Raw genomic sequence first — 25,889 nt, forward strand, 5'->3', positions numbered from 1 at the left:
TTTTACAGAACTAGAACAAAAAATCTTAAAATTTGTATGGAGACACAAAAGACCCCGAACAGCCAAAGCAGTCTTGAGGGAAAAAAATGGAGCTGGAGGAATCAGACTTCCTGACTTCAGACTATATTACAAAGCTACAGTAATCAAGACAATATGGTACTGGCACAAAAACAGAAATATAGACCAATGGAACAGGACAGAAAGAGATAAACCCATGCACCTATGATCAACTAATCTATGACAAAGGAGGCAAGGATATACAATGGAGAAAAGACACTCTCTTCCAAAAGTGGTGCTGGGGGCTTCCCTGGTGGCACAGTGTTTGAGAGTCTGCCTGCCGATGCAGGGGACGTGGGTTCGTGCCCCGGTCCGGGAAGATCCCACATGCCGTGGAGTGGCTGGACCTGTGAGCCACAGCCACTGAGCCTCCACGTCCGGAGTCTGTGCTCCGCAATGGGAGAGGCCACAACAGTAAGAGGCCCATGTACCACAAAAAAAAAAAAAAGTGGTGCTGGGAAAATTGGACAGCTACATGTAAGAGAATGAAATCAGAACACTCCCTAACACCATACACAAATATAAACTCGAAATGGATTAAAGACCTAAATGTAAGACCGGACACTATAAAACTCTTCGAGGAAAACATAGAAAGAACACACTTGGACATAAATCACAGCAAGATCCTTCTTGATCCACTTCCTAGAGTAATGGAAATAAAAACAAAAATAAACAAATGGGATCTAATGAAACTTAAAAGCTTTTGCACAGCAAAGGAAACTATAGACAAGACGAAAAGACAACCCACAGAATGGGAGAAAATATTTACAAACGAATCAACAGACAAAGGATTAATCTTCAAAATATATAAACAGCTCATGCAGCTCAATATTAAAAAAAAACAAACAACCCAATCCAAAAATGGGCAGACCTGAACAGACATTTCTCCAAAGAAAACATACAGATGGCCAACAGGCACACGAAAAGCTGCTCAACATCACTAATTATTAGAGAAATGCAAAACAAAACTACAATGAAGTATCACCTCACACCAGTCAGAATGGGCATCATCAGAAAATCTACAAAAAAACAAAAGCTGGAGAGGGTGTGGAGAAAAGGGAACCCTCCTGCACTGTTGGTGGGAATGTAAACTGATACAGACACTATGGAGAAGAGTATGGAAGTTCCTTAAAAATCTAAAAAGAAAATTACCATATGACCCAGCAATCCCACTACTGGGCATATACCCAGAGAAAACCATAATTCAAAAAGACACATGCACCCCAATATTCATTGCAGCACTATTTACAATAGCCGGGTCATGGAAGCAACCTAAATGACCATCGACAGATGAATGCATAAAGAAGATGTGGTTCATATATACAATGGAATATTACTCAGCCATAAAAAGGAACGAAATTGGGTCATTTGTAGAGATGTGGATGGATCCAGAGACTGTCATACAGAGTGAAACAAGTCAGAAAGAGAAAAACAAATATCATATATTAATGTATATATGTGGAACCTGGAAAAATGGTACCGATGAACTGGTTTGCAGGGCAGAAATAGACACAGATGTAGAGAACAAATGTAGGGACACCAAGGGGGGAAAGTGGTGGGGGGCAGGTGGTGGTGTGGGATGAATTGGGAGATTGAGATTGACATGTATACACTAATAGGTATAAAATGGGTAACTAATAAGAACCTGCTGTATAAAAAAATAAAATAAAATTCAAAAAAAAGCAAGATGTATATGCATAGTACATGTGTAATATAAGGGGGTATACATAAAAGAAAGACTAAGAAAAATGGGTGAAAAAAGTAAGGGCAGTTTTCTTATTTGTTTTCCATTCTTATGTGAAAAATTGCTAAAGATAGTTACAGACACAGGTGTCCATAGAATATGCTATTGCTTCATTATAAATGCTCTGTAATTTTTCTCAAAATGGTTCTAATTTATCTGATAATGTCAGTTCCAAAATTAAATACCCAGGTGATATTAAATCATATAGCAATTTTCTTGTAAATATATTCAGATACAAAAACCCCATATAGGTCCTTTCTTTCCCTTTTTAATGATTTCTGGTATTTTCACTTTACCCTCTGTATAAATTAACCTGACTTCACAATTTTCATATTTTTGCATTACTTTGGAGACATATATTACCATCAAAATTATATGGTGTTATTTAACTAAAAATCTACCAGTATGTGAGCCATTCTGTTTAAAATATTACTAAAATTCTAAAATCAAGTTTATAGCTGGGTGGTTTGAATATATGGCACACTGAATTTTCAACTTTGCTGACTTTTTGGAGGTGTTACTATAAATCAAACACCAAATAATGTCCTTGCTGAAAAAAGGCAAGAAAATTACAGTTAGTGCTTTATTAGAGATAAACACACCTACCTTATATTTCTGTGCTTGAATATATATGGTCCTAGATTTATTCTTTAATTTAAACCAATTATTGGAATGCATTTATAACCTGTTATTCAATTTGTTACATACCAGTTAGCAATGTCCTTGTGAGCTACTAAATTTTGAAGAAACGCTTGTAATCCTAATTGTCTATCTTCTAAAAAGTCGGCATTGTAATTATCTTTAAACCAGCGTTTTGGTGGAAGTGCTAATCGAAAGCCTGGAAACATCTCTTTTAACTGAAAAAGAAGAAAAAAGAAGATACAATGTTCAACTCAATTATATGAATTCTACAAAATCTATCCTGTTGACTATGTGAAACTATGCACATAACAAGCTTACAATAAAAGAATTAAATTCAGCTATGCTTTTTATGCCTTGGTTGTTTTATTTCTGGATTTCTACCAGTTGTGTATGCATAGGAGCTACAGTTGCTCCCTGTCCCTGCTAACACGTGGCACTGCCTGTCTTTTTAATGTCAGCCATTCCAGTGGGTGTGTAGTAGTATTTCATAGTGGCTTTAATTTACATTCCTCTCTTGACAAATGGTGTTAAGTATCTTCTCATGTGCTTGGATCTGCATATCTTCTTTGGTGAATTATCTATTTAAATCTTCTGAACCCTCTGCTTTAAAAAAACTGGGTTACTTGTCTTTTAAGTTGTCAGAGTTCTTTATATATTCTAGATAGAAGGCCTCTGTCAGATATATGTATGACAAATATATTCTCCCAGACTGCGGCTTGATTTTTCATGTTAACCATCTTAACAGAGCACATTTAAAAACTTTTAATGTTACCTAATTCATCCACTTTTCTTTTATGGTTTATGCTTTTTTTAGATACTATCTAAGAAATCGTTGCTCACTCCAAGGTTACAAAAATTTTCTTCCACGTTTTTTCCTAAGATGTTTATAGTCTTAGCTTTCACATTTTGGCTTATGATCAATTTTGCATATTTGGCTTAAATTTTACTTTCTTAGGAAAGACTTTTCCACCTTTTAAGCTAGGTTAGATTTCCCTTTATACACTCTGATCAAGTGACTATAACTGGATAACAAGTTACCTCAAAACTCAGTGGTGTAAAATAACCATTTATTAGGCCATGGACTCTGTGGGCTGGTAATTTGTACAGGGAATGGTGAGGATGGGTTGTTTTGTCACAATGAATTAGAACCTCAGCTGGAAACTTGAAGTTGGGAGCTGGAAGCCACTGAAGTTCGTTCCCACATATTTATACTGGATCATGCTGCTTGTTGGCTGAGACATTAGCTGGGGCTGTCAGTCACAAGCTTAACATGGCCTCTCCATGTATCTTGGACTTTCTCACAGCATAAAGTCTGGGTTTCAAAGGGGAGCATCCCAAGAGAGAAAGCCAGGATGAAGCTGTATGCTTCTTATGATCTAGCCTCATCGTCCCACAGCATCAGTTCCACTGTCCTCTATTGGTTAGATCAGTCACAAGCTCACCCAGGTTCAAGGGGGAGAGGAAACAGATTCTACTTCTTGACAGCGGCAAGATTCTGGAAGAGCATATGGGACTGAGAATATTGCTGCATACATTTTTAGAAAAGACAATCTGCCACACATTCTCAAATCATTAATTTGTTTTTTAAATGACATTTATCACGATGTAAATTAAGTAACGTTTATTTAATTTTGGACTCTTCTACCAGACCAGTCTTCTAAACCTTGGTTGCACATTGGAATCACCCAAGGAACTCTGAGTAAGAACTCATAATACAGACACTTTGTGAGGTCTCTATTGTGAGGGCTCTATTGTAGAACAGCTCCCTCTTTTCTGAGGATAATTAATGAGGATCTTGTATTAATGACTGTGTCCTGTCTCTGATATATTTGCATTTAATTAGTTGGGATATGGCCTGGGCATTGTAATTTTTTTTGTTTGTTTGTTTTTGCGGTACGCGGGCCTCTCACTGTTGTGGCCTCTCCCGTTGCAGAGCACAGGCTCCGGACGCGCAGGCTCAGCGGCCATGGCTCACGGGTCCAGCCACTCCGCGGCATGTGGGATCTTCCGAGACTGCAGCATGAACCCATGTCCCCTGCATCAGCAGGCGGACTCTCAACCACTGTGCCACCAGGGAAGCCCTGGGCATTGTAATTTTAAAAAGTTTCCAGGGAAGTCCAAAGTACAGCTAAGACTTAGAATCATTTTACATTGCAATGACTGTCTTATTCATAGTTGCACCCCCAATGTTTAGCAAAATGCCTGCTACATTACAAGCAGCCAACAATCTATGTTCAATAAATGAATGAGATGAAATCATGTACTGTTCAAATTTCTATACTTAAATATAAGACAAAATATCACAATGTAAGAAAAAAGACTAGCAAAAGAGAAAATTTACAGGGTAAAATGTGAAATAAAAATATAAAACATAAATTCTGTCTATATTTCTATCCTGAAACCCTGATTTGATTTCAAGATGTAAACAGATAATTTTGGCCTTGGAGTCTGGTCATTTACTGTGTATGCAATGCAATTAATAAAAGCCATAAGGAGAAAATAAAAATAGTCTTTTTATTAATTTCAAGCTTTAAAATTTAAATGTCACATATGTCCACATGCATGGTTAGGTTTTTTTCCCCTTAAAAAATAATCCTCAGAAAAGAGTGAGTTGTTCCACAATTGAGCCCTCACAAAGTCTTTATATTATGAGTGCTTACTCAATAACTTTATTTTGAACAAAGGACAATTTGGGAACTATACATTAGCTTGAAATAACTTTAGTAAAGGCTAGTGTTTTTTGTTTGTTTGTTTTTTGTTTTTTTTGCGGTACGCGGGCCTCTCACTGTTGTGGCCTCTCCAGTTGCAGAGCACAGGCTCCGGACGCGCAGGCTCAGCGGCCATGGCTCACGGGCCCAGCCACTCCGTGGCGTGTGGGATCTTCCCAGACCGGGGCATGAACCCATGTCCCCTGCATCGGTAGGTGGACTCTCAACCACTGTGCCACCAGGGAAGCCCAAGGCTAGTTTTTATATTTCATTAAATTAAACATTAATAGATTTCCTGTGAATGATATCATAATAGGCATTTGATGTTTCCATAAAAAGCCTTTAAAAAAGTAATGCACATAATTTTTGGATTAAGTTGGAGAACTGAGTACACTCATCTAATTCTCTCTTTCTGCAGCCCTGCTAAAACTACAGTGAAGAGAAAAAAAAAAAAAAACGTAAAACAACATACTGGAAACCAAAAAGTAGAGAGGAGAGTAGCAATTGACTCAGAAGAGTTAAGAAAACCCAAAGTGCAGAAAAATTTATACCAGGTTTATACTTACAGAGACCTCAAATTGCTCACAAACTGGCAGCACAAGGCAGGAGACCGGAAAACACTTCTCTGGAGAGTCTGATCCAACAGGAAAGACCTTAAGATCCTGACATCAGAAGGTCTCCAACACAGCCCACCTTCCCCATTACACAGTGAGTCTTAAAGTCAACATAAGCCTCACCCATGGAGTAAGAGATTCCAATCAGCTTTTAGTACCCAACTTTTAATCACGACTAGACAACCAGAAAGAATTACTACACACTATTACTTAACATGGAAGACAAAGACAAACAGAAAAAAAGTAACTCAGAGAACACAGACAACACAAGGAGAAAAAAAACCATAAAATAATAAAAATACAAATAAAAACAATCTCTAATACACTCTATGGATGAAGATACTACATTCAAGAAATAAGAATAAAATGACCAAACACAGGGACATTCAGAGAACAAAAAGGTGGTTTTAGAAAGAAATAAGGAAATCTCCTTTGAAATAGCAAAAAAGAAAAAGGTAGTAAAGAAAGGGGAGGAAAAGATCTGGAACCAGCTCAAATGCCTGTTTTACAAGAAAGGTTACAGAAAGAGGGAACTGACAACACAGAAGGCAGGAATTCATTAATAAAGCAGTTCAAAAGCATTTTTCTGATCTGAACCACATGGGTTGCCCACAGAGCGTACAAGATAATAGAAGAAAAGAACTTTACAAAAAGTCACTGTGAAATTTCAGATTAATTACACAGAGAAGATTCAACAGACTTCCAAAGAAGAATAAAACAGGTGACATACAAACGATCAGGAGCAAGAATAGCTTTGGGCTTCTCAAGGGTAATACTCAACACTAAAAGCGAGATGAAAATAGCTTAATGTCTTCAAAATTCTGAAAAAAAAATTTCCAATCTATAATTCTATACCTAGCCCACATTTCAATCAAGTATGAAAACTGCATGAGAATATTTTTAGACATGTGGGGTCAGAAAGACATCACTTCCCATGTAATCTTCCTCAAGAAGCTACTAGGGGATTAGTTCTACTAAAAGGAAAGAGTAATTCAAGAAAGAAGACATGAGATAAAGGAAATAAAATCCAACAAAGGAAAAAAGTGAAAAAAAATCCCGAGAAAGACCGTAAAAGGCGAACTTAGGACACTACTTATGAACTGCCTGATGTCAATCAGTTCAGGACAGTTTAGGACAGTATGACCCAAGAGACAAACATGTTGAGGATTACCACTGAATTTCTTTTTAATGAGAGGATCAAATACTTGGCTGAGCTTAGCCCAGATTTTCATATGAGCTTGGCTTGTCTTGACAGTGAGCTGATAATGAATGGTTCTGCTCCCTCCCTATGCTCTGCTGTGTGGAACCAACTGAGAATAATCATTTTAGCTCACAGAAATACTCAGCTTTGACCTACTCTGCAACCTGGAAGTAGAAAATAGTGAGCTTTTAAGTAGAATATAGAGAAACCCCTACTCTCGTGGCCATATTTCTGCAAATCATTCATCACCAGCCTGCCCTACAACCCTGCCAGATGCCTCAACTCTGAAAAGCTCTATGTGTTCCAGATCTTGCTCATGACTTTGCCCTCTGACTTTCCCAGAAGAGGCTCTTAAAAACTCCTAGAGAAGCTGAAGCCAGATTATAACCCAGGAGATTAAAAAAAGAGGAATAAAAAAAAAGACTAGCGTTCTATAGAAAATTTTCTTTCTAAACAGAGTTATTTTAACTATGTTAAATAACTTTCATATTGTCAATTGACTATTTTTTTCCTCCTAGTATAGATAAATGGAAAACATAAACTCTTCAACATTAGAATCAGATCTATATAGTTTCTATATAATACCAAATTCCTAGCACAGTGCTGAACTCAAACTACTCATTTCACAAATACTTCATGATTGGTTTTATAAAATGAAAGATCCTAAGATTTTACTTTATTTTTAACAATTACAGAAATAATAACTACCATTTAAACTGTGTGGCTGCTGGTGCTTGACACACATTTTTGATTCTTGCCAGTAAAATCAGGTGATGGGTGGAGCTCTTTCTGGTACCTAGAAGACTGACACAGACACTTATCAATTTTAAGTGCCCAACTCAGAGTATCAAGGAGATATTTACTAGATTTAAATTAAACTTCTACTAACATCTTTCTTCAAAAGCTTAAGAGCTATCTAAATCTCAGCTTGCCTAAGATAAATATTTTGGCAATAAAGATGAATCTAGAGAGACCAAGGGACGTAAACACTAAATAATAGTTGAGTCCTGAAAAGAAAAATAAGAAGTCATAAAGGATGAAATAGCTCAAAATTGAAACTATTAGAAACTGTATGAACAAAAATTATAACAATTTCATAAGAAAGCTAAGAATTCCACTTTAGTATCTGGTAACCTCATGAATTACTTTGGTCTTCTTGTTTGTTTAATCATTAAAAAAAATAAACAGAAGTAAAGAATTACAGGTTTTAAAATCATGAATATAAGAAGAACTCAAACAGAAAATAAAATTTACATATAATGGTAGAAATATATTAGAAATAATACTTTTAAGTATTTTGACATGTTGCAAAAAGTCATCTTAACAATACCTTAATTAAGGCTAAAATAGTTTAGCATTTTATATTTTATCTTTTCATTCAAACTGAGGTTTTCAGAAATGGTAGAAAATTTTGGCATCTGGGCAGTTGCAAAGTCACATAAATGGAGTTTCCCACCACCAAACATTTTAAGAATATACCAACTTGAGAAGTTTTGAGTGTCCAGGAAGAAGGTGGGGGGAGGTGGCAGATGGGAAAGAATAGGACCAGTAAAGTTTCCTCTACTAAACATATGTCAAAATTAGGGAATAATTTGTGGTCCAAGTTCAGCTTACTTGGCCTCTCAGAAGTATCATAAATCACTTGCTTCTTTTGGAAAAACGCTCTTTCTCTTGGTTTCTTAAATACCAATTACCCCCACCTGCCCCACCTGATTTCTCTCCAGCTCTGTGAACGCCTCAGCTGCTGTTTTTCTACTGAACTCTTACTGCAATTAACTCAATGAATTCCCTAGTGTTGGAAATTTAGGTTGGTTCTAATTTTTTAACTATTAAAAACAAAATAAAACATGAACAAAGTAAACAATACATAAAGCATCATGATAAGTATCCTTAGGGCTAAATCTTGCTCATATCCATAATTTATTATATAGGATAAATCCCAGAAATGTGATTGTGTCAAAATTATGCTCAGCTCTACAGTGTCCTCTAGGAAGACTCATGTTTCCAACAATGGATAATACCATTTAAAGCCTGTCAACTTGACAGGTGAAAAATTGTTTAATTTTCTTTTCTTGGAGTACTTGTGACAGTAATTTATTGGTCATTTATACTTCTTCTGTGGATTACACCATTCATATCATTTGCTGAATTTTCTTTTTTTTTTGTTACTTATTTTTAAGGGTACTTAATATACTGAGGTTTATTATTATCGTCTTTGTCTATTTCACACGTGCAGTGGGCAGAATTCTAGATGGCCCTATGACCTTTGCCCTTGGTGTTGCCTCTGTGTTTTGTTTTTACACAGGAAAAGATTCTGTAGACGCAATTTGGGTTACTATTCAGTTGACCTTAAGATAGGAAAATTATCTAGGTGAGCCTAATCTTATCACATGAGTTCTATAAGGGTAAAGGTTTCTTCCTGGCTGGTGACTGAAGAGAAAGTCAGAGATATTCAAAGCACAAGAAGGACTTGACTGTCTCTTCCTGACTTTGAAGATGGAAGGGCCATGTGCAACGGCTGAAGAACAGTCTTTATGAGACAAGAACAACTTTTGGCTGACAACTAGCAAGGAAACAGGGACCTTGGTCTCACAACCACAAGAAACCAAACTCTGACAACAACCAGAATGACACTGGAAGCTGATTCTTTTCCAGACCCTCCAGGTAAGAGGCCAGTCAAGCCAACAGCTTGATTTTGACCTTGTTTGATCTTAAGCAGCAAACCCAGCTGAGCATTCCAAATCTCTAGATAATGAACAGGTAAGTTTTAAGCCACAGTTTGTGATAATTTGTTATACAGCAATAGAAAACTAACACAATGTGCTAAATGTTTCTTTCTTGTTCATTCTTTTGTAGTCATATGATTTAGGGGGTCTTATTATACATATATATCTTTTCAAACTCACAAGATTATATAAATAATCACTTATATCTCTGTTGCCAATTTTAAGGTTTTCACATTTTTAATATTAAAAATAATTTTTTGTTTCCGATAAAAGGAAGTTATGCGTAGGGATGGGACTTCGAACTATTAAAGTTAAATGAAACAGTCAATTTTGTTTGGAAATAGCAAAGACTTGACTTCGCTCAAATAATTAACAAGGAAGAAAAAACACAAATATAACAGAACTCCAGGAATAGATAATAATTGAAAACTGAAAAGTCAGTTTTAGATTTATTAACGTACTTACTTTATCATTAAGCCTAGAGAAGTCAGTGTATCTTCTAAAAACTACCCAGCTTTCTTCTGGACTCTTCTTTACTAGTATTTTATATACCTATGCAGAGAGAGTGAGAAACAGAGAGTTTTAAAATATATTTATGTAAAAATATTTAAAAATTCAAACCAAATAATTTAAAAACTTTTATTTGACAACCCAGATCATAACAATATATAAAAAATATCAGAAATAAAGACCATCAAATGTTCAAATAATCTAATGTAGGTACCAAAAGCAAGATTTTTTCTTAAGAAACATAACTGACATATTTGAGGCAAAATGCTTTTTTGCTGAATACTAATAACAAATAAACTTATCAGCCTTCAAAATATATTTTATGCTAATATATTTTAAAATTAATAAAAGACTCAATCATGCTTGAAAAAACTTTGAAAAATCTTGTCTTATACAGTCAACTTAATTTTTAAATTCAGTAACTGCCAAGCAAAGTTTTCGAATAAATTAGATGATGTTTTAATCTTCAAGGCTGAAATACAAGGTAAAAAATACCCATATTAAAGTTTACATTTATATAATTATGTACAATTATCTAGGTTATTGAATAGAAAAACTTGGTTGAAGCAAGTCAATATTTTAAAAAGCATGTAAGAAAAAGCTAGATCCTATTTTTCATAAGTATAATTTTGGAAGTACTATTTATAACAGAATCTCAGAGAAACATCTCCTGGTAGTTTTCGGTACAGTGTTTTGAGCTAAACTATATACATGATATATGAAAAGTACTCAGTAACTATCTATCGAATGAGTGAAACTCTCTTAAAAAGAGTAACTTTTTTTCTTAAAGTCTGCTGTGCAATAACTTTCAATTGTAGCTCTAGAGCTCCACTCTAACCACACGTGGCTATAGGACACTCAAAATGTGACTAGTCCAAATTGACATGTACTGTGAGTGTAATACAGACCAGATTTCAAAGACTTAGTATGAAAAAAGATGTAAAAATATGTCATTCAAATGATTATATACTGGTTACATGTTGAAATTATATTTTAAGTATATTAGGTTAAACAAAATACATTACTAAATATAATTTCACCAGTTTCTTTTTACTTTTTCTTAACATGGCTACTAGGAAATTTTAAATTACAAATATGACTCATATCATAATCCTATTGGATGATCTAGAGACAATTTATTATTTTAGGGACTGTACATCATCCTTACCATTTGATTTTTCTCCCTTACAGACTTCTTTTTCAGCTTTGAAGGGAGTCAGCAAGGGTAAGGATGAATCCCTTTGTTTTGAAGTAAAACATAAGTAATTTATCTTTATTACATTTAAAGGTGAGGAAGAAAATTATTTGGATACCCTGTAAAGTCTCCAGAGAGCCCTGACGTAAAATAGTCACGAAGGGGATACAAAGAAAACATTCTTTTTAGGAGTTACTAATTTCAATTGACTTCAAAACTTTTGACTATGAATAACTGATGCATGATACAAGTCAACTTCATATGATAATTAGGTTTATCTATACATAATACATACCAACTTTATTTTCCTGTTTTAAAAAAACGAGCCCTTTTCTAACTAAGCCACTCTTTACAGTGGTCCCTAAACACTCCTGTTTCTCTAGGAAAAACAAAGAGGTTTTCATTTTATCTTTTCTAGAAAGCTCTCCTACTTTTCTACTTGTTTAAGTAGTGCTTTCAATGAAAACTTTATGGACAGTATTGATCATTGCCTCCTCTATGTTCTAATAGCAGTTATTGTCTCTACTCTTTATTTGAAACTTAGTATATACTACTTTGTACTGTCTATCTTGTTATGTACTCCCTGTTTTAAGTAAACAACAACAAATGTAGATGCATACACTAATCATAAGATACATACAGAAAAGTGCAAACATCTTAAGTATATAACTTAATGAATTTTCAGAGTAAACACACCATGTAACTAGTACCAAGAGCAAGAAACAAAACATTACCAAAGAAGTCCACCTCATGACTCTTTCCCGATCCGACTCACCACCCCTTCTAGTCACTTTTTGCTTTTAAACACTTTTCAAAAGCTTGACACTCTCTATATAAGATCTTGCCGGTTTGTCCTAATACTTTCTTCAGTTAAGAGATCAATTTAAAGAAATATACCAAGGTAAAATTATTTTACAAACCTAAGACTCCCAAGCTTGTAACTCCAGCTTAGACTTCTACCCTAAACACAATATCGAATATATATAGAGATATAAAATACACATGTGTGTACACTCTCACATGCACATACACATACCTGACATCTCCATTTCAATGTCTAACAAACATCTCAAACCTAGCACTTCCCAAAACAAATCCTGATCTTCCCCTCAATATTTGCCATCTAGTTAAATGGCAACTCTATTCTTCACATTGTTTAGACCAAAAACTTCGGCATCACCTTTGATTTCTCCATCTACCACGTCCCAAGGCTCTACCTTCAAAATATATCCAGAATCTGATCACTTCTTAGGACCTCTTCCACCACCTGGTCCACGCCACCATCATGTCTCCCATGGATTACTGCAGGAACCTAACTGCCTCCTGTCTCTAATCTTCCCCCACAAAAATCTAATCTCAATTCAGCAGCCAATTTTAAAGGCTCATGGGAGCCTTTAAAAAAATTAAGTCAGATCATCTGACTTTTCCTTTTAAAACATTTTCAAGATTCCCATCTCATGCAGAGTAAAATCTAAAGGCCTTATAAAGGCTAGGTACTCTACTTGATCTGGGTGTCACACTTGCCTGCCTTTACTTGTTACCTCAGTTCATACATCTCTTCCCATCGCTTATTCTCCTGTCAGCCACAAGGGTCTTGGCAGTTATGCAACCTGTCTGGAAAGCTTTCCCCCCAGATATTCCCATGCTAACATCTTAGTACTAACATCTTTTCTGTGAGGCCATGACTGACAACGTTATTTAAATTGCAACTCCAGTTTCAAGAAACTCTCTATTTCCTTCCCCTCTTTTATTCCTCCCTATAGCACTTATCACCATGTGACATACCAGCATTAAAAAAAAAATACTTATCTATCTTTCATTCACTCAGTCGAGTTGCTGTCCCAACATTACCTGGAAGAGGGCCTGGCACATAACAGGTACTCCAAAAATGTCAAATTAACAAATAAACGACTATGACTAATTTCATATTTGCCACTTATTTCTTCCTCTGTATTGTCTTGAAAGAGTTTAAATTTATATATCACTGCCTTCAATTTGCCTATGAACTTTTCACACGTCACCTCAATGAATGCTCCTTCCTTCGTATGGAAGGTAGGTCAATGTAAGGAAATGAGCAACCAATTTATTATAATTTCCAAAAAATCACTCGCAAAAAAGTCAGGTCCATGCAGATTTCCCATCATATCATCAGTCTTACAATACTTGAACTCTAAAGACTGTCTCTTCATAAATTATTTCAGTACTTATTTTTTGGCGGTCCTTCCATACTATCATAAATTTACAGCATGAAATGTTGAAATAAATAGGAAATCATTACTTCAAGAAAATCCAAGAGAAAAAACAAACTAACAGTTTGAAAGAACAAGTTTATAAATGAATTTAATTTAGCAAGGTCACTGGATGCATAAATATATAATAACATATGAGACCAAAATATATAAACTAGCAAAGAACAAATAGAAAACATTACGTCAAGAACCTCAAACGACATCCATACCCAGAAATAAATCTTACCAAAACATGTAAGACGTCTGCCCTGAAAACTACAAAATATTATTAAAAGAATGTTAAAGACTTAAATAAATGGCTTAGGTTCATAGATTCAAAGACTTAGTACCGTAAATATGTCAGTTCTCCCTAGATAGATTCAATACAATCCCAATGCAAAGGGCCAAGACAATCCTGAAGAGGAACAGCAAAGCTAGAGTAATTAAGTTACCAGATGTCAAGACTATCATCAGGCTTTAGTAATCAAGACAGTGTGGAATTGGTAAAGCAGGGAAAAATGGAACACAGAATCAGACCCATACATTTATGGTCACCTGACTTATGACGTAGGCAACAGAGTAAATGCAGAGGAGAAAGAGTTGTCTTTTCAATAAAAATTTGACTTTAGGGAGAAAAAAAATGTGTCTTGACCCTGACCTCACACCACAGACAAAAAGCAATTCCAGATGGTTTACAGATCTAACTGTGAAAGGTCCAACAATAAAGCTTTTAGAAGAAAACATAGGACAACATATTTTTAACCTAAGAGAAGGCAGATTTTATTTATTTTTTATAAATTTATTTATTTTTGGCTGTGTTGGGTCTTCGCTGCTGTGTGTGGGCTTTCCCTAGTTGTGGCGAGTGGGGGCTACTCTTCGTTGCGGTGTGCGGGCTTCTCATTGCAGTGGCTTCTCTTTTTGCACGGGCTCTAGGTGCACGGGCTTCAGTAGTTGTGGCTCACAGGCTCAGTAGTTGTGGCACATGGGCTCTAGAGCGCAGGCCCAGTAGTTGCGGTGCACGGGTTTAGTTGTTCTGCGGCATGTGGGATCTTCCTGGACCAGGGCTCGAACCCGTGTCCCCAGCATTGGCAGGCGTTTTCCTAATCACTGAGCCACCAGGGAAGCCTGAGGCAGATTTTAAAAAGTGCTAAGCATAAAAGAAATTTAATATACTGGACTATATTAAAACTAAGAACTCTTGATTATCAAATGCACCATTAACAAAGGCAAACCACAGAGAGATGATAGTCACAATACACGTTCTGAAAAAGGACTTATGCCCAAAATGCATAGAAAACTACAAATCAAAGTGGAAAAGGCTTTCCAAAAGAAAAATGAACAAAGGTCTTGAACAGACACTTCAGAAGAGAATATCCAAATGGCCCAAAAAAAGGTCTTAAATGCAAATTAAAACCACAGTATGGTATCATTCTACCCACTAGAATAGCTAAAATGAAAAAGACAGAAAAATACCACATGTTGGGAAGATGTGGAGTAACTGGAACTCTCACACACTACTTAAAGGAGTATAACTTAGTACAACCACTCTGGTACATCGTTCATCAGTATCTTCTAAAGCTGGGCAGATGATCCAGCAATTTTACTCCTAGGGAGCTATCAAAAAGAAATGAGTTCATGTGCTTACTGAGTGACAAGTACTAAAAGGTTCACAGCAGTAGTATTTATAAGAGTCCCAAACTGGAAATTACCTAAACGCTCCTTAAGAGTAGAATGGATAAACTGTAGTAATATTCACATAAAGGAATAGCATCAGTAATAAAAATGAGCTGCCTACAACTACATGCAAAATCAAGGATGAATCTTACAAACATAATGCTGAAGAGACCATACCCAAGAGTACATACTCCATAATTCCACTAACATAAAGTACAAACATAGGCAAAATTAATCTAGGCTAACAGGAGAGTGGGTATTGACTGACAGACAGCATGCGGGGAGGCTTTTGGGCTGTTGTAATGGTCTGTTCTTGATTTGTGTGCTAGTTTCACAGCTGTGACTGGTTTGTGAAAATTCGTTCAAGTAAAGCCAAAGTTCACTACGGCATGACAACTTAAGGGGTATAAACCATTTGAATTTTATGTTCAAGAAATTACAAGTATAGGCTAACATCACTTAACACAAGTTTAGAACACAGGTTAATCAATTTTTCATCTTCTACTGATGTACCGCAGAAGTCAATACTCACAGTAAATTTAGCTCTTTCTTCCATCACCTCATAACCCAGGATAATAGGTGTAGAAGGTCTATCTTCCAAATTCACTGTTTCAGGATTTTGTTCTTCACTTTCTCTTGGTCTAGCAGAATACTCAATGGAAGAATCTGCACCTGTAAATTTAGTCCTAATGAGGGGACTGCTACAGACAGATGAAGTGCTTTCCATTTGATCAGGTACACTTGTCTGTTTAAAATTACCCATATTTGAGTCTTCTAACTGGCCTTTGGACGAGTTTGAGCTTGTTGAGATACTCCCAAAAGAAGAACTTCTTTGGTTTCTGTTCGTTGCAAAACTGGAAGCAGAATTCCCTATTGGCATAGGAACTGGGACATAAGGAGTTGCCATCTTCTTTTGGCTTTTGCAACAAACCTGCACACTTCTGAGTTCAAACAATTAGAGAACAAGTAATATGCAATCCATTATTTTCTTCTTAGGAATTCACTACCTAAAAATGAGAAGAACATATAGAAAGATTAGTCTTTCATCGGGAGCATTATCCAAAAAAACCCAAAATGCTCATATCCATTTCTTTTAATTTCGTGACACTGTATTACTTTGTTTGGAATGAAAACATGCCCCAAACCTCTTCCTTTAATCCCAAAATGTCATCTCTAAGAACTCCCGTTTTAAAGGTAAGGAGAGCAGAAGTATTCGCACCCTTTTTCTTGACCTTGATCCTTTTTTACCCACTTTATTTCTTAGTGATGGATTTATATAACGTCCATTGTAACCTGATCTCATCTATATGAGTTGCAAAGAGGAAAAGTGATAAAGACCGTCCAGAAACTTTATTCTCTGCTTAGGATCTACTAAATACAGTACAGGGAGGGAAGGGTAAAGGGAAGGAAAGAAAGGGAGAAGAATTATTCATATTTCCTTCTGATTTAATTAGTGAAACTGAACAATTACCCTGAGTAATGATAGTGAGCCAGAAGCTTAGACACCTTGTAAGATAAATAATAGTTCTTAAAGCAACGATTTATTAAACCCAGGATCAAATGGATTTTAAAAAAAACTTAGTCAAATTACATTAATCAGATAAACCCCAAAGAACATTAAACTTATGTCCAAAAAGATTAAATGAATAAAAGTTTAAATATTCTTCAGTTTCTAGATCACTAATTCTGCTACGCCATAAAGTGCAGGTACGTAACAAATCTTCAAAACTCATACTCGGTAAGCTCTGTTGTCAAAAGGACGAGTTTATCTTGCCTCAGAATAATTTCGTAATGATACGAAGAAAAAAGCTTTACCACTAAGTTGTTAACTAATAAACTAAGAAATGGAGATAACTACAGACCAGGGAAATGGCACATAACAAGAGGTCTGCCTATCCAATTACATCTACGCAACGCTACTGGTGAGAAAGGTAGGAAACAAGCCGCTCAGACTCTGACAGATGCTGAAATAAAATTTTTAACCCGGCACGTGGCTCTGGGCTACCTTCCCCATCATCAAAGATTCAGGAAACTTGAGCTGCTGATTCACCGCTCCTCGGTTCCGCCAGATGGCCTCCCCAAAAAGAAGTAAATAAAAGTCTGAAATCTCAACCTCCTCACCGCCTGTAAGGTCGCCCCGCCTCCAGCCATTCGAATGAATACCTGAGGCCGCAGGGCTGGCGCGGGGGGCGCTCAGACTAATACAGCCATTGACCTTGCAAAGACGTGAGCGCTACCCAAACGTTAGAAAAACGTACTGGGCTCATTAAGGGTGTCTCCACTTTTGCCTTGGCATCGACATGCTCTGAGGACGAACATCTCAGTGCTACTCTGGAAAACCAAGGGCAGGTGAAGTGTCCCGAGCCTGAGCAACACGGTGGGCGAGAGAAGTCGGTGGCGAGAGCAAAGTGCAGAAGCCCGGGCTTAGCTCGACCCCAGAAGTGTCTGGTCGGTATCTGATCAGGCCAAGGGTCTTCGGCTCGGTGGATGGCAAGACTCACAGCTCCCGGACCTCCTCGGGGCCCCAAGACGGTCCCGCCTCCGCCGCCCGGTGCGCAGCCAGCGCCTCCCAGACGCCGGGCGGAGTTGGCGGTGGCCTGAGGTTGGCCTGGAGCTCCTGCCGCGTACGCCCACCCTCCTAGGGGGCCGGCCCGCCGCCAGCCAACCGCGGGGGCGCAGGTGTCACTGCACGAGCGCCCAGGACAGCGCCCGCTGCCCGGTCCCTACCTTAGTCCGCTCCGGGATCCAGCTCGGGCGCGCTTCCCTGGGACGGTTAAATCCGACCCTCCTTAACCGCAGCTTTCCGTCTCCACCCACCACACCGAGAGGCCTCACGTGACCCCCCCTTCCAGAAAACAGCTGCTCCCTGCCTCTGCCCGCCTCCGCCCGGGCCACAGGGCGCAGGATCCCGGCGAGGTGGAGGGCGGGGCTGGGCGGGGCCGCCGCTCCAGGAAGTGACGTCACGCCAAAGGGCGCCGGCCCCCAGAGGCGCAGGCAGGAGTTGTGGGGCTAGGGGTGTTTGGCACCTAGGTTGAAACTAGTTTTGTGGTAAGAATTTTACCTTCTTTTCCACAGCTTTATTTTTATAAGTTAACTTTTGAGAAATGGAGACTACGGTACCTAGTTTGCCCAACAGGTGATGAGAAGACTACAATTCCCGGGAGGCACTGCGGCCAGCATTGGCCCGGGCTTCTGCTCTGCATCATGGGACTTGTAGCCATCACCAGTTTGGGCTTTTTCTACTAGGTTACAGAATAGTTTCCAGAGCTAACAGCGCTTTAAGGGATGACAGTTGATTCTGAGTGAGAAGATAGAATGCTCCGCTACAGCCTATTCGTCCTACATAATTCAGAACTCCTCATTGGCAGAGAACTCCTGAAATTCTTCTGTGTGTTAGTGATGGGTTTTTTGTTTGTTTGTTTTTTACTATCTCGAGAGCAATTTTATCTCAAATAATATGGTATTAGGCTTGTTAGACGTGCACATTTAAAGAGCTGAAGATTATCAGGAAAGTCGTTCTTTGATAGTCAAATACTGAAATTAAGACCAGTCTGCAGGTCTGTTTATCATTAGAATTGAGCAATTTGATATAAAAATCATTCCATGATTTCTAAGGCTGTGGAATATTACGAAGACTCGGAAAAATTGATAGTCGTAATTTCAAAATGCACATAGGAAGCTAATCTGGCTTGTGGCATAATAGTGGTTTTGGGTTGATAATATTGCTCTTCCAGTGTGAATGAGACATAAAAAGAGAATTCTGTAGAAACAGTAGACTAAAACATGAGGTAGTTTTCAGGACAGACTTGGGAGTCTTGGCTGTGAGGTGGCAGTTATATCCATGATTTCTGTAAGTTAATAAAGGTATAGAAAGAAAAGAAAAAGGAGCTTTGCAATATTTTCCTCACTTGTGGTCAGGACTGCAGGTGGTAGCAAAAGATACTTTTGATGTGGGAAATCTGATAATCTAATATCAAGGAAGCTGAGGAATATTAAACTTTCAAGAAGTAAAGGCATAGAGATATCCCAGTTAGGAGGAGAAAAAAGATCTAGGAAAAATCATTGGAATTGTCCAAAAAGAACTTCCTTCACTAATTATTGAAAGGAGCATACAGGATATACATACTATATGTAACTTTTATCTTCCAGAATATCTGGTATAGATTAATGTCTAGATTTACTTTTAGAAAATGAACTGAATATTTCTTAAAAATATTTTTAAAGAGATATAATTGACATATAACATTATATTAGTTTCAAGTGTACAGTGTAATGATTCAATATTTGTATATGTTGTGAAGTGATCATCACAGTAAGTCTAGTTAATATCTGTCACCATACAACTACGATTTTTTTCTAATGTGATAGTTACAATTTTTTTCTCATGTGATGAAGACTTTTAAGACTTACTCTCTTATCAACTTTTAAATATGCAATATAGTTTCATTAACTATAGTTACCATGCTGTACATTACATCCCCATGGCTGATTTATTTTATAAATGGAAGTTTGTACCTTGTGACCCCCTTCACTCATTTCACCCACACCTCCCACCTCTGCCAACCCCAATCTGTTCTCTGTATTGATGAGCTTCGTGTTTTGTTTTGTTTTTAATTCTACATATAAGTGAGATTCCATGGTATTTGTTTTGTTTTTCCCTGTCTGACTTATTTCACTTAGCATAATGCCTTCAAGGTCCATCCATATTGTCCCAAATGGGAAGGTTTCATTTTTTATGGCTGCTTAGTGTTCCATTTTGTGTGTGTGTATGTGTGTGTGTGTGTGTGTGTGTGTGTATCACATCTTTATCCATTCATTTATAGATGGACACTTAGATTGTTTCCATATAATAGCTATTGTAAATAATGCTGCAATGAACTTGGGAGTGCCTTGTATCTTTCTGAATTAGTATTTTGTTTTCGTTGGATAAATACCCAGAAATGGAATTGGTGGATCATATGATAGTTCTATTTTTAAGTTTTTAAGGAAACTTCGTACTGTTTTCCATAGTGGCTGCACCAATTTACATTCCCACCAACAGTGCAAGAGGGTGTCCTTTTCTCCACATCCTTACCAACACTTGTTATTTCTTGTCTTTTTGATAATAGTCATTCTAATAGGTGTGAGGTGATATCTCATTGTGGTTTTGATTTGCATTTCCCTGGGGATTAGTGATACTGAGCATCTTTTCATGTGCCTGTTGGCCATCTGTATGTCTCCTTTGGAAAAATTTCTGTTTAGATCCTCTACCCATTCTTAATTGGGTTGTTTGCTTTTTTGCTATTGAGTTGTATGAGTTCTTTATATATTTTGGATATTAACCCCTTATCAGATATATTATTTGCAAATATTTTCTCCCATTCATTTTCTTGATGGTTTCTTTTGCTGTGTAGAAGCTTTTTAGTTTGATGTAGTTCTTACTAGTTTATTTTTGCTTTTGTTGCCTTTGCTTTTGGAGTCAGATCCAAAAAATCATCGCCAAGACTGACATCAGGGAGCTTACTGCCCATGTATTCTTCCAGGAGTTTTATGGTTTCAAATCTTACAGTCAAGTCTTTAATCCATTTTGAGTTGATTTTGTGTATGGTATAAGATAGTAGTTTAGTTTCATTCTTTTGCATGCGGCTGTACAGTTTTCTCAACACCATTTATTGAAGAAACTGTCGTATAATATATTTTGGCCCCTTTGTCAAAAATTAATTGATCACATATACATGGGTTTATTTCTGGCCTCAGGAACATCCTTAATAATTAAGAAAGAATATCCTGTGGTTGTCAGAGTAAAAGTTGTATTATCACAGACAACATCTAATGGCTAATCTCTATGCATGGAATATTTTATTGATAGTTAAGCTTGGATGCCTCTATACAGTGCACACAATCAAACTGAATTGCATACATTTTAATTTGTAAAGTAACAGGTCTTTAATTTCTGCCCTTTCAGTACTTTAATTTTATATAAAAGATATATACGTAGCAGGATGTATTGAGCCCACTCAAGGTACTATTTTATACAATGATATATCGACAGTGGTACTTGGTGGTAGTGGGTTTAAGGGGCAGGGGAGAGGAAAGGTAGGAAAAAAACACAACAGAAAAAGTATGTGAAATAGGCAGACATCTCTTGAGGTAGCTTCCTAGATCCCAACATTTCCCTCTTCTATGAAGCTTGTCCCTCTTCTACAAGACTGGGGCCCTCGTGGCCGTGTTCGTAATATGATACTTTTATAACAAAAGTTTTTTGTCATAGTTGATTGTATCTGAAGAGGATATTTGACCCAGGTTGTGTCCAAATGATGCTCTCTTCTAGAAATTATTTTGAGGGCGGGTGGTGTGGATACAGGCTGGAAGTCACAGGAGCTAAAGTCAGACTAAGGGAAATTCTGTGGTCCATGAAGTCCCACGGCTGAGATCCCTGGAGTTGATCTGGTTCTTCCCCATTCTCCACTTTTCCTTAGAGCTCATGAGTAACTTAGTGTTCTTCCAATAGATTTGCTTTTTACTTAAATCTAGCCAGAGTTGGTTATTTTGCTTATAATCAAGAGTACAACTAATACAGCAAGTTGGAATGAGGCAAACTGAAGGTGCAAAGTAAAAGCTGATAAAATGCAAGCAAGTCCTTCTCAATGATTTATAATAACTAAAAAACATAAAATGACTTTTTCAATTATTACTTTGATATATTCATGAATTCCCTAATTCATATATGCTGTTTTCCATAGGCAGTGTTTCTGTAATCTTAATATTCAGGATCTGTACTCCACCTGCCCTTTATTTTCTCCCTGCCATGAAATTGTAAGAGTTCAGAAAATGAACCACAAGTGATCTGTTCTTAGAGTAACAGGAAGTGACCAAAGTTGTAACAGGGCAGCATGATAGCCAACTTTATTACAGTGAATTTGTGACCAATTTCCTAAATGCAGGGTAGGAATTACATGACATTTATAATGGGACAAAGAAGAGACTTCAATACTGCTACCATTGATTAGTGATTTTCCACTCATCATATTACATAAGGAAGATTTTGAAAGCATGTGTGGAAATCCTACTGGAAAGACAACAAAGAGACCAAATTCCTTCACCAAATCACAGTTACAGTGTTAGAACTGAAAGGGACCATAATGGTCATGAAGATAAGCCTCCATTTTAGAGCTAAGACTACTGAGGAAAACAGAAGTGAAAAGTTCTGCCTGTAATCAATCCCAGAGCCAGTGAACTCTTGACTCCCAAACTGGTAAACTTCTTACCATGCATAGTAAGACGCCCTTTTCTGAGCACTTTTGCACTCATTGTGTCCTAAATATCTTTCACCCTTCCAATAGTGTCTTGCCCCTGGTACATTCTCAGTTAACTTTTTTTTTTTTTTTTTTTTTTGGTACGTGGGCCTCTCACTGCTGCGGCCCCTCCCGTTGCAGAGCACAGGCTCCAGACGCGCAGGCCCAGCGGCCATGGCTCACGGGCCCATGGGAAGTCTTCATGTATTTTATTCATGAGGAGGGCCTGCATTGGGCCTTTAAGGATTGCTAGGAATTGAATACGTAAAGAATGCAGGCAGGGCTTCCCTGGTGGCGCAGTGGTTGAGAGTCCGCCTGCCGATGCAGGGGACACGGGTTCGTGCCCCGGTCCGGGAGGATCCCGCATGCCGCGGAGCGGCTGGGCCCGTGAGCCATGGCCGCTGGGCCTGCGCGTCCGGAGCCTGTGCTCCGCAACGGGAGAGGCCACAACAGTGAGAGGCCCACGTACCGCAAAAAAAAAAAAAAAAAAAAAAAAGAATGCAGGCAGGGCACCCTAGGCAAAGTCAAAAACTTGAGAAAGGGCATAACAATGTGGGGTGCTGTGGGACACTGAGGAGACCAACCTGATTGGATTGAAGGGTCTTTGGATGTAGCTGGAAATAGAGATATGAGCTCCTACTCATCCCTCAAGTCCATCTCCAATATGATCTCATGAGTAATACCTTCCCGATTTCCTCAGATGGAATTAAGTAAGCACTGCCTCTATGAGCCCATTATATTTGTATTTGGTACATGAATGGAGACAATCATCACATTATTTTTGAGTACTTTGTTATGTGTGCAGCCTAAGGGCCAGGATTATATATTGGACATCCATGTGTTGACAGCATTTTATATGATACCTGAATAAGGCAGGTACTTCATGTAAAGTCTCCATAATAACTTTTTTTTTATACCTGGCCCATCTTACTTATTCACATTTCCTATAATATCCCTCTAGACTTTTGCATTTTCAATTCCTAGTTTAGAGAATAAAATCCAAATTTTTTGAGTAGGCCCATGAGCCTCTTCATGTAATGACTTTTTTCTCCTTTATGGTCTATTTCCTCCAGATTAATTAATTAGTAAATTAATTAACCACCTATTTATTGAGTACCTATCACATGCAATGAATCTCAATGTCCAGCTATATCAATTATTTCCCAGTCTGAGCTTTTCATTTTTTTCTCTTGCTAGTATTTCTTGTAGCTTTTGCCTGGAATTCTACTCCTCTCGTCCCATTTCTGAGGCTCAGCTCTAGGTGACCTGCTCTGCAAAGGCTTGTCTGAATGCCTCTTCATCATGTGCCCACAGTCCTCTCTACAAGCTTCTGCTGTGGTCTTGCCCCCACTGGTTAGCCCTATATGACTGCCTTCCTGACTAGAACATGTGATCCTTAAGGCAGAGGACATGTCTTTTTCTTCTCCACTGGCTCGCAGAACCTCTGGCGTATGTTGGGGCTAGACTGAATAAATGAATGGAAATGGGTGACTAAAGTTGTCTTATTGGATCAGCTTGGTGGTTTAAGAGAAACAGACACACATACAAACATTCTCAGTGGAATTTGGTTTCAAAGAGACATTAAAGGGAAATTTGCTCTATGAAACAAAGTGAAACAACTCTGCTTAAAGAGAAAGGATTCCTTCATTTGCTCAGAGTAATTTGTAAATCACTGGACTAGATAGATGATTTCTAAGGTCCACTTCAGATCTAATGCTTTATGAGTTTATGTGTATCATTTGAAACCTTAAGGAGAGAACCAAACAAGTATCACAACCTGGTTAAGATCTATAAAAGGCATTATGCAGAGCAAAAATAAAATGAAAACCAAAAAAAGCTAAACTACCGAAATTAAACAGACCAATGGATTAGGTTTTATTGTACATTTAAGTCTTTGTCTTAATAAAAAGTTTGATATATGCTGCAGCTTCTGGGATAAACACAGAGAAGGAATTCTGGTTTCTGAGGTCCCAGTGCCAGGTTTCAACATCCCAGTGCGCAAGAGATCCTTTCAAAAAAGAAAAAAAAAAGTTTTCAGGGGAAAAAGTATAGCCTTGGCAGAAGTAGCAAGTGTCTGATCCATCAATACCAAGATTCCTGCTCATCTCCTATGTGGGATATCAGCCTCTTCAGGGAGGGCTTAAATCATCTGGGTTTCCTGTGGTCTTTTGTTTGGATTACTTCCAACTTTTTTCATCCGTAATATGCGACAATAATAGTTCTTCCTCATAGGGTTGTTGTGAAAAATTAAAAAATGATCTTGCTTGGTAAGTGCTTAGTACAGTGCCTGGCAAAATGAACAAGAGCTATTATTATTATCTTGAGTCAACTCGGTAGGTCAACTACTTTAAGAAGATAGACAATATTAATAGTAATGTATGTAGATACTTGTTGAATGAATGAATGAACCATGAGCAGAGAACTGCACTATCGATTTTATGTACATTAACTTATTTAACCCTCAAAATAATCCCACGAGTGACGTACTATTATCATAATTGATCCTTTACAGATTGAGTCTCTGAAAGGCCCAATAGCTTGTCCTTTATATATGAAAAGTTATTCTCTGAGAAGTTATCTTGTTCAGAAAGGTTAGGACTCAAGCCCGGTTCTGTCTGTCTCTGAAGCCCAAGCTCAGATTTCTCCTCCGCCATTCCTTCTCTGTCATTGCAGGGGGTAGAACCTAGACCCTCAGAGGGCCATACTTGGCAAGACATAGATTGAAAACAAAGTATTTGGACTTAGTTCCAGGAATTCCTGGGTTCCTCACTTCATGTAACAGTATGATAGCTGGCTCAGGTGATTTCATTTCTTTTTTCTCTTTGACTCTTACCTAGCTCTAGTATAATTCGTGCATCCTAGGTTTGGCTCCTAAAATAATTTGTCTTGATACACTGATGTTCTCATGTGCCTGTTCTGTCCTCAGATGCTTTATTGGTATTCTGATTTGCTCTTTGATATTGGTTCTGAGTTCTCACTTCTCTCATCTTCCTTATTGAAAGACTGGGTGGACCAGAATGATTGGGAAGGAACTAACCAGGTGAAGGTTGTGTCTGGATGGGAAGCGAGGGGTATAGTTGGGAAAAGGAGTATCCTAGGCAGAAAAGGTATAGAGGATTTTATGTAGAGATTGCTTAATAATGAGAGACAAAGTTGTTTGAATTGAAATAAAGACTTGCAGACAGTTTTAATTTTTATGTGGTATCAAATAGCCTCAACTCTGTGAGGAGCCAGATCTTCCTCTTCATTCAACAAATATTTGTTGCCTGCCTACCATATGTTCCAGTTATTGTTCTAAGCCTCCAGGAATTTATCA

At 37.6% G+C, this 25,889-nt stretch overlaps 1 protein-coding gene across 2 annotated transcripts in view; it reads right to left on the reverse strand.

Annotated features, from left to right (window-relative positions):
* Positions 1-18,209, reverse strand: part of SNX16 (sorting nexin 16) — a 36,464-nt gene extending 18,255 nt beyond the window's left edge. Inside the window, exons 1-5 of one of the 2 annotated variants that reach the window (XM_032610596.1) lie at positions 18,027-18,163; positions 16,059-16,306; positions 15,832-15,971; positions 10,158-10,244; positions 2,510-2,658 (exon numbers count right to left, since the gene is read on the reverse strand). In XM_032610596.1, the coding sequence (XP_032466487.1) occupies positions 2,510-2,658; positions 10,158-10,244; positions 15,832-15,971; positions 16,059-16,206 (524 nt within the window). In that variant the 5' untranslated portion in view covers positions 16,207-16,306; positions 18,027-18,163. Of the gene's footprint in view, positions 1-2,509; positions 2,659-10,157; positions 10,245-15,831; positions 16,307-18,026 lie in introns of both variants that reach the window. The other variant, XM_032610595.1, reaches the window with a different exon arrangement.
* Between the last annotated feature and the right edge of the window lie 7,680 nt (positions 18,210-25,889).

Source organism: Phocoena sinus, chromosome 17, assembly GCF_008692025.1.
Source record: "Phocoena sinus isolate mPhoSin1 chromosome 17, mPhoSin1.pri, whole genome shotgun sequence".
Lineage (NCBI taxonomy): Eukaryota > Metazoa > Chordata > Mammalia > Artiodactyla > Phocoenidae > Phocoena > Phocoena sinus.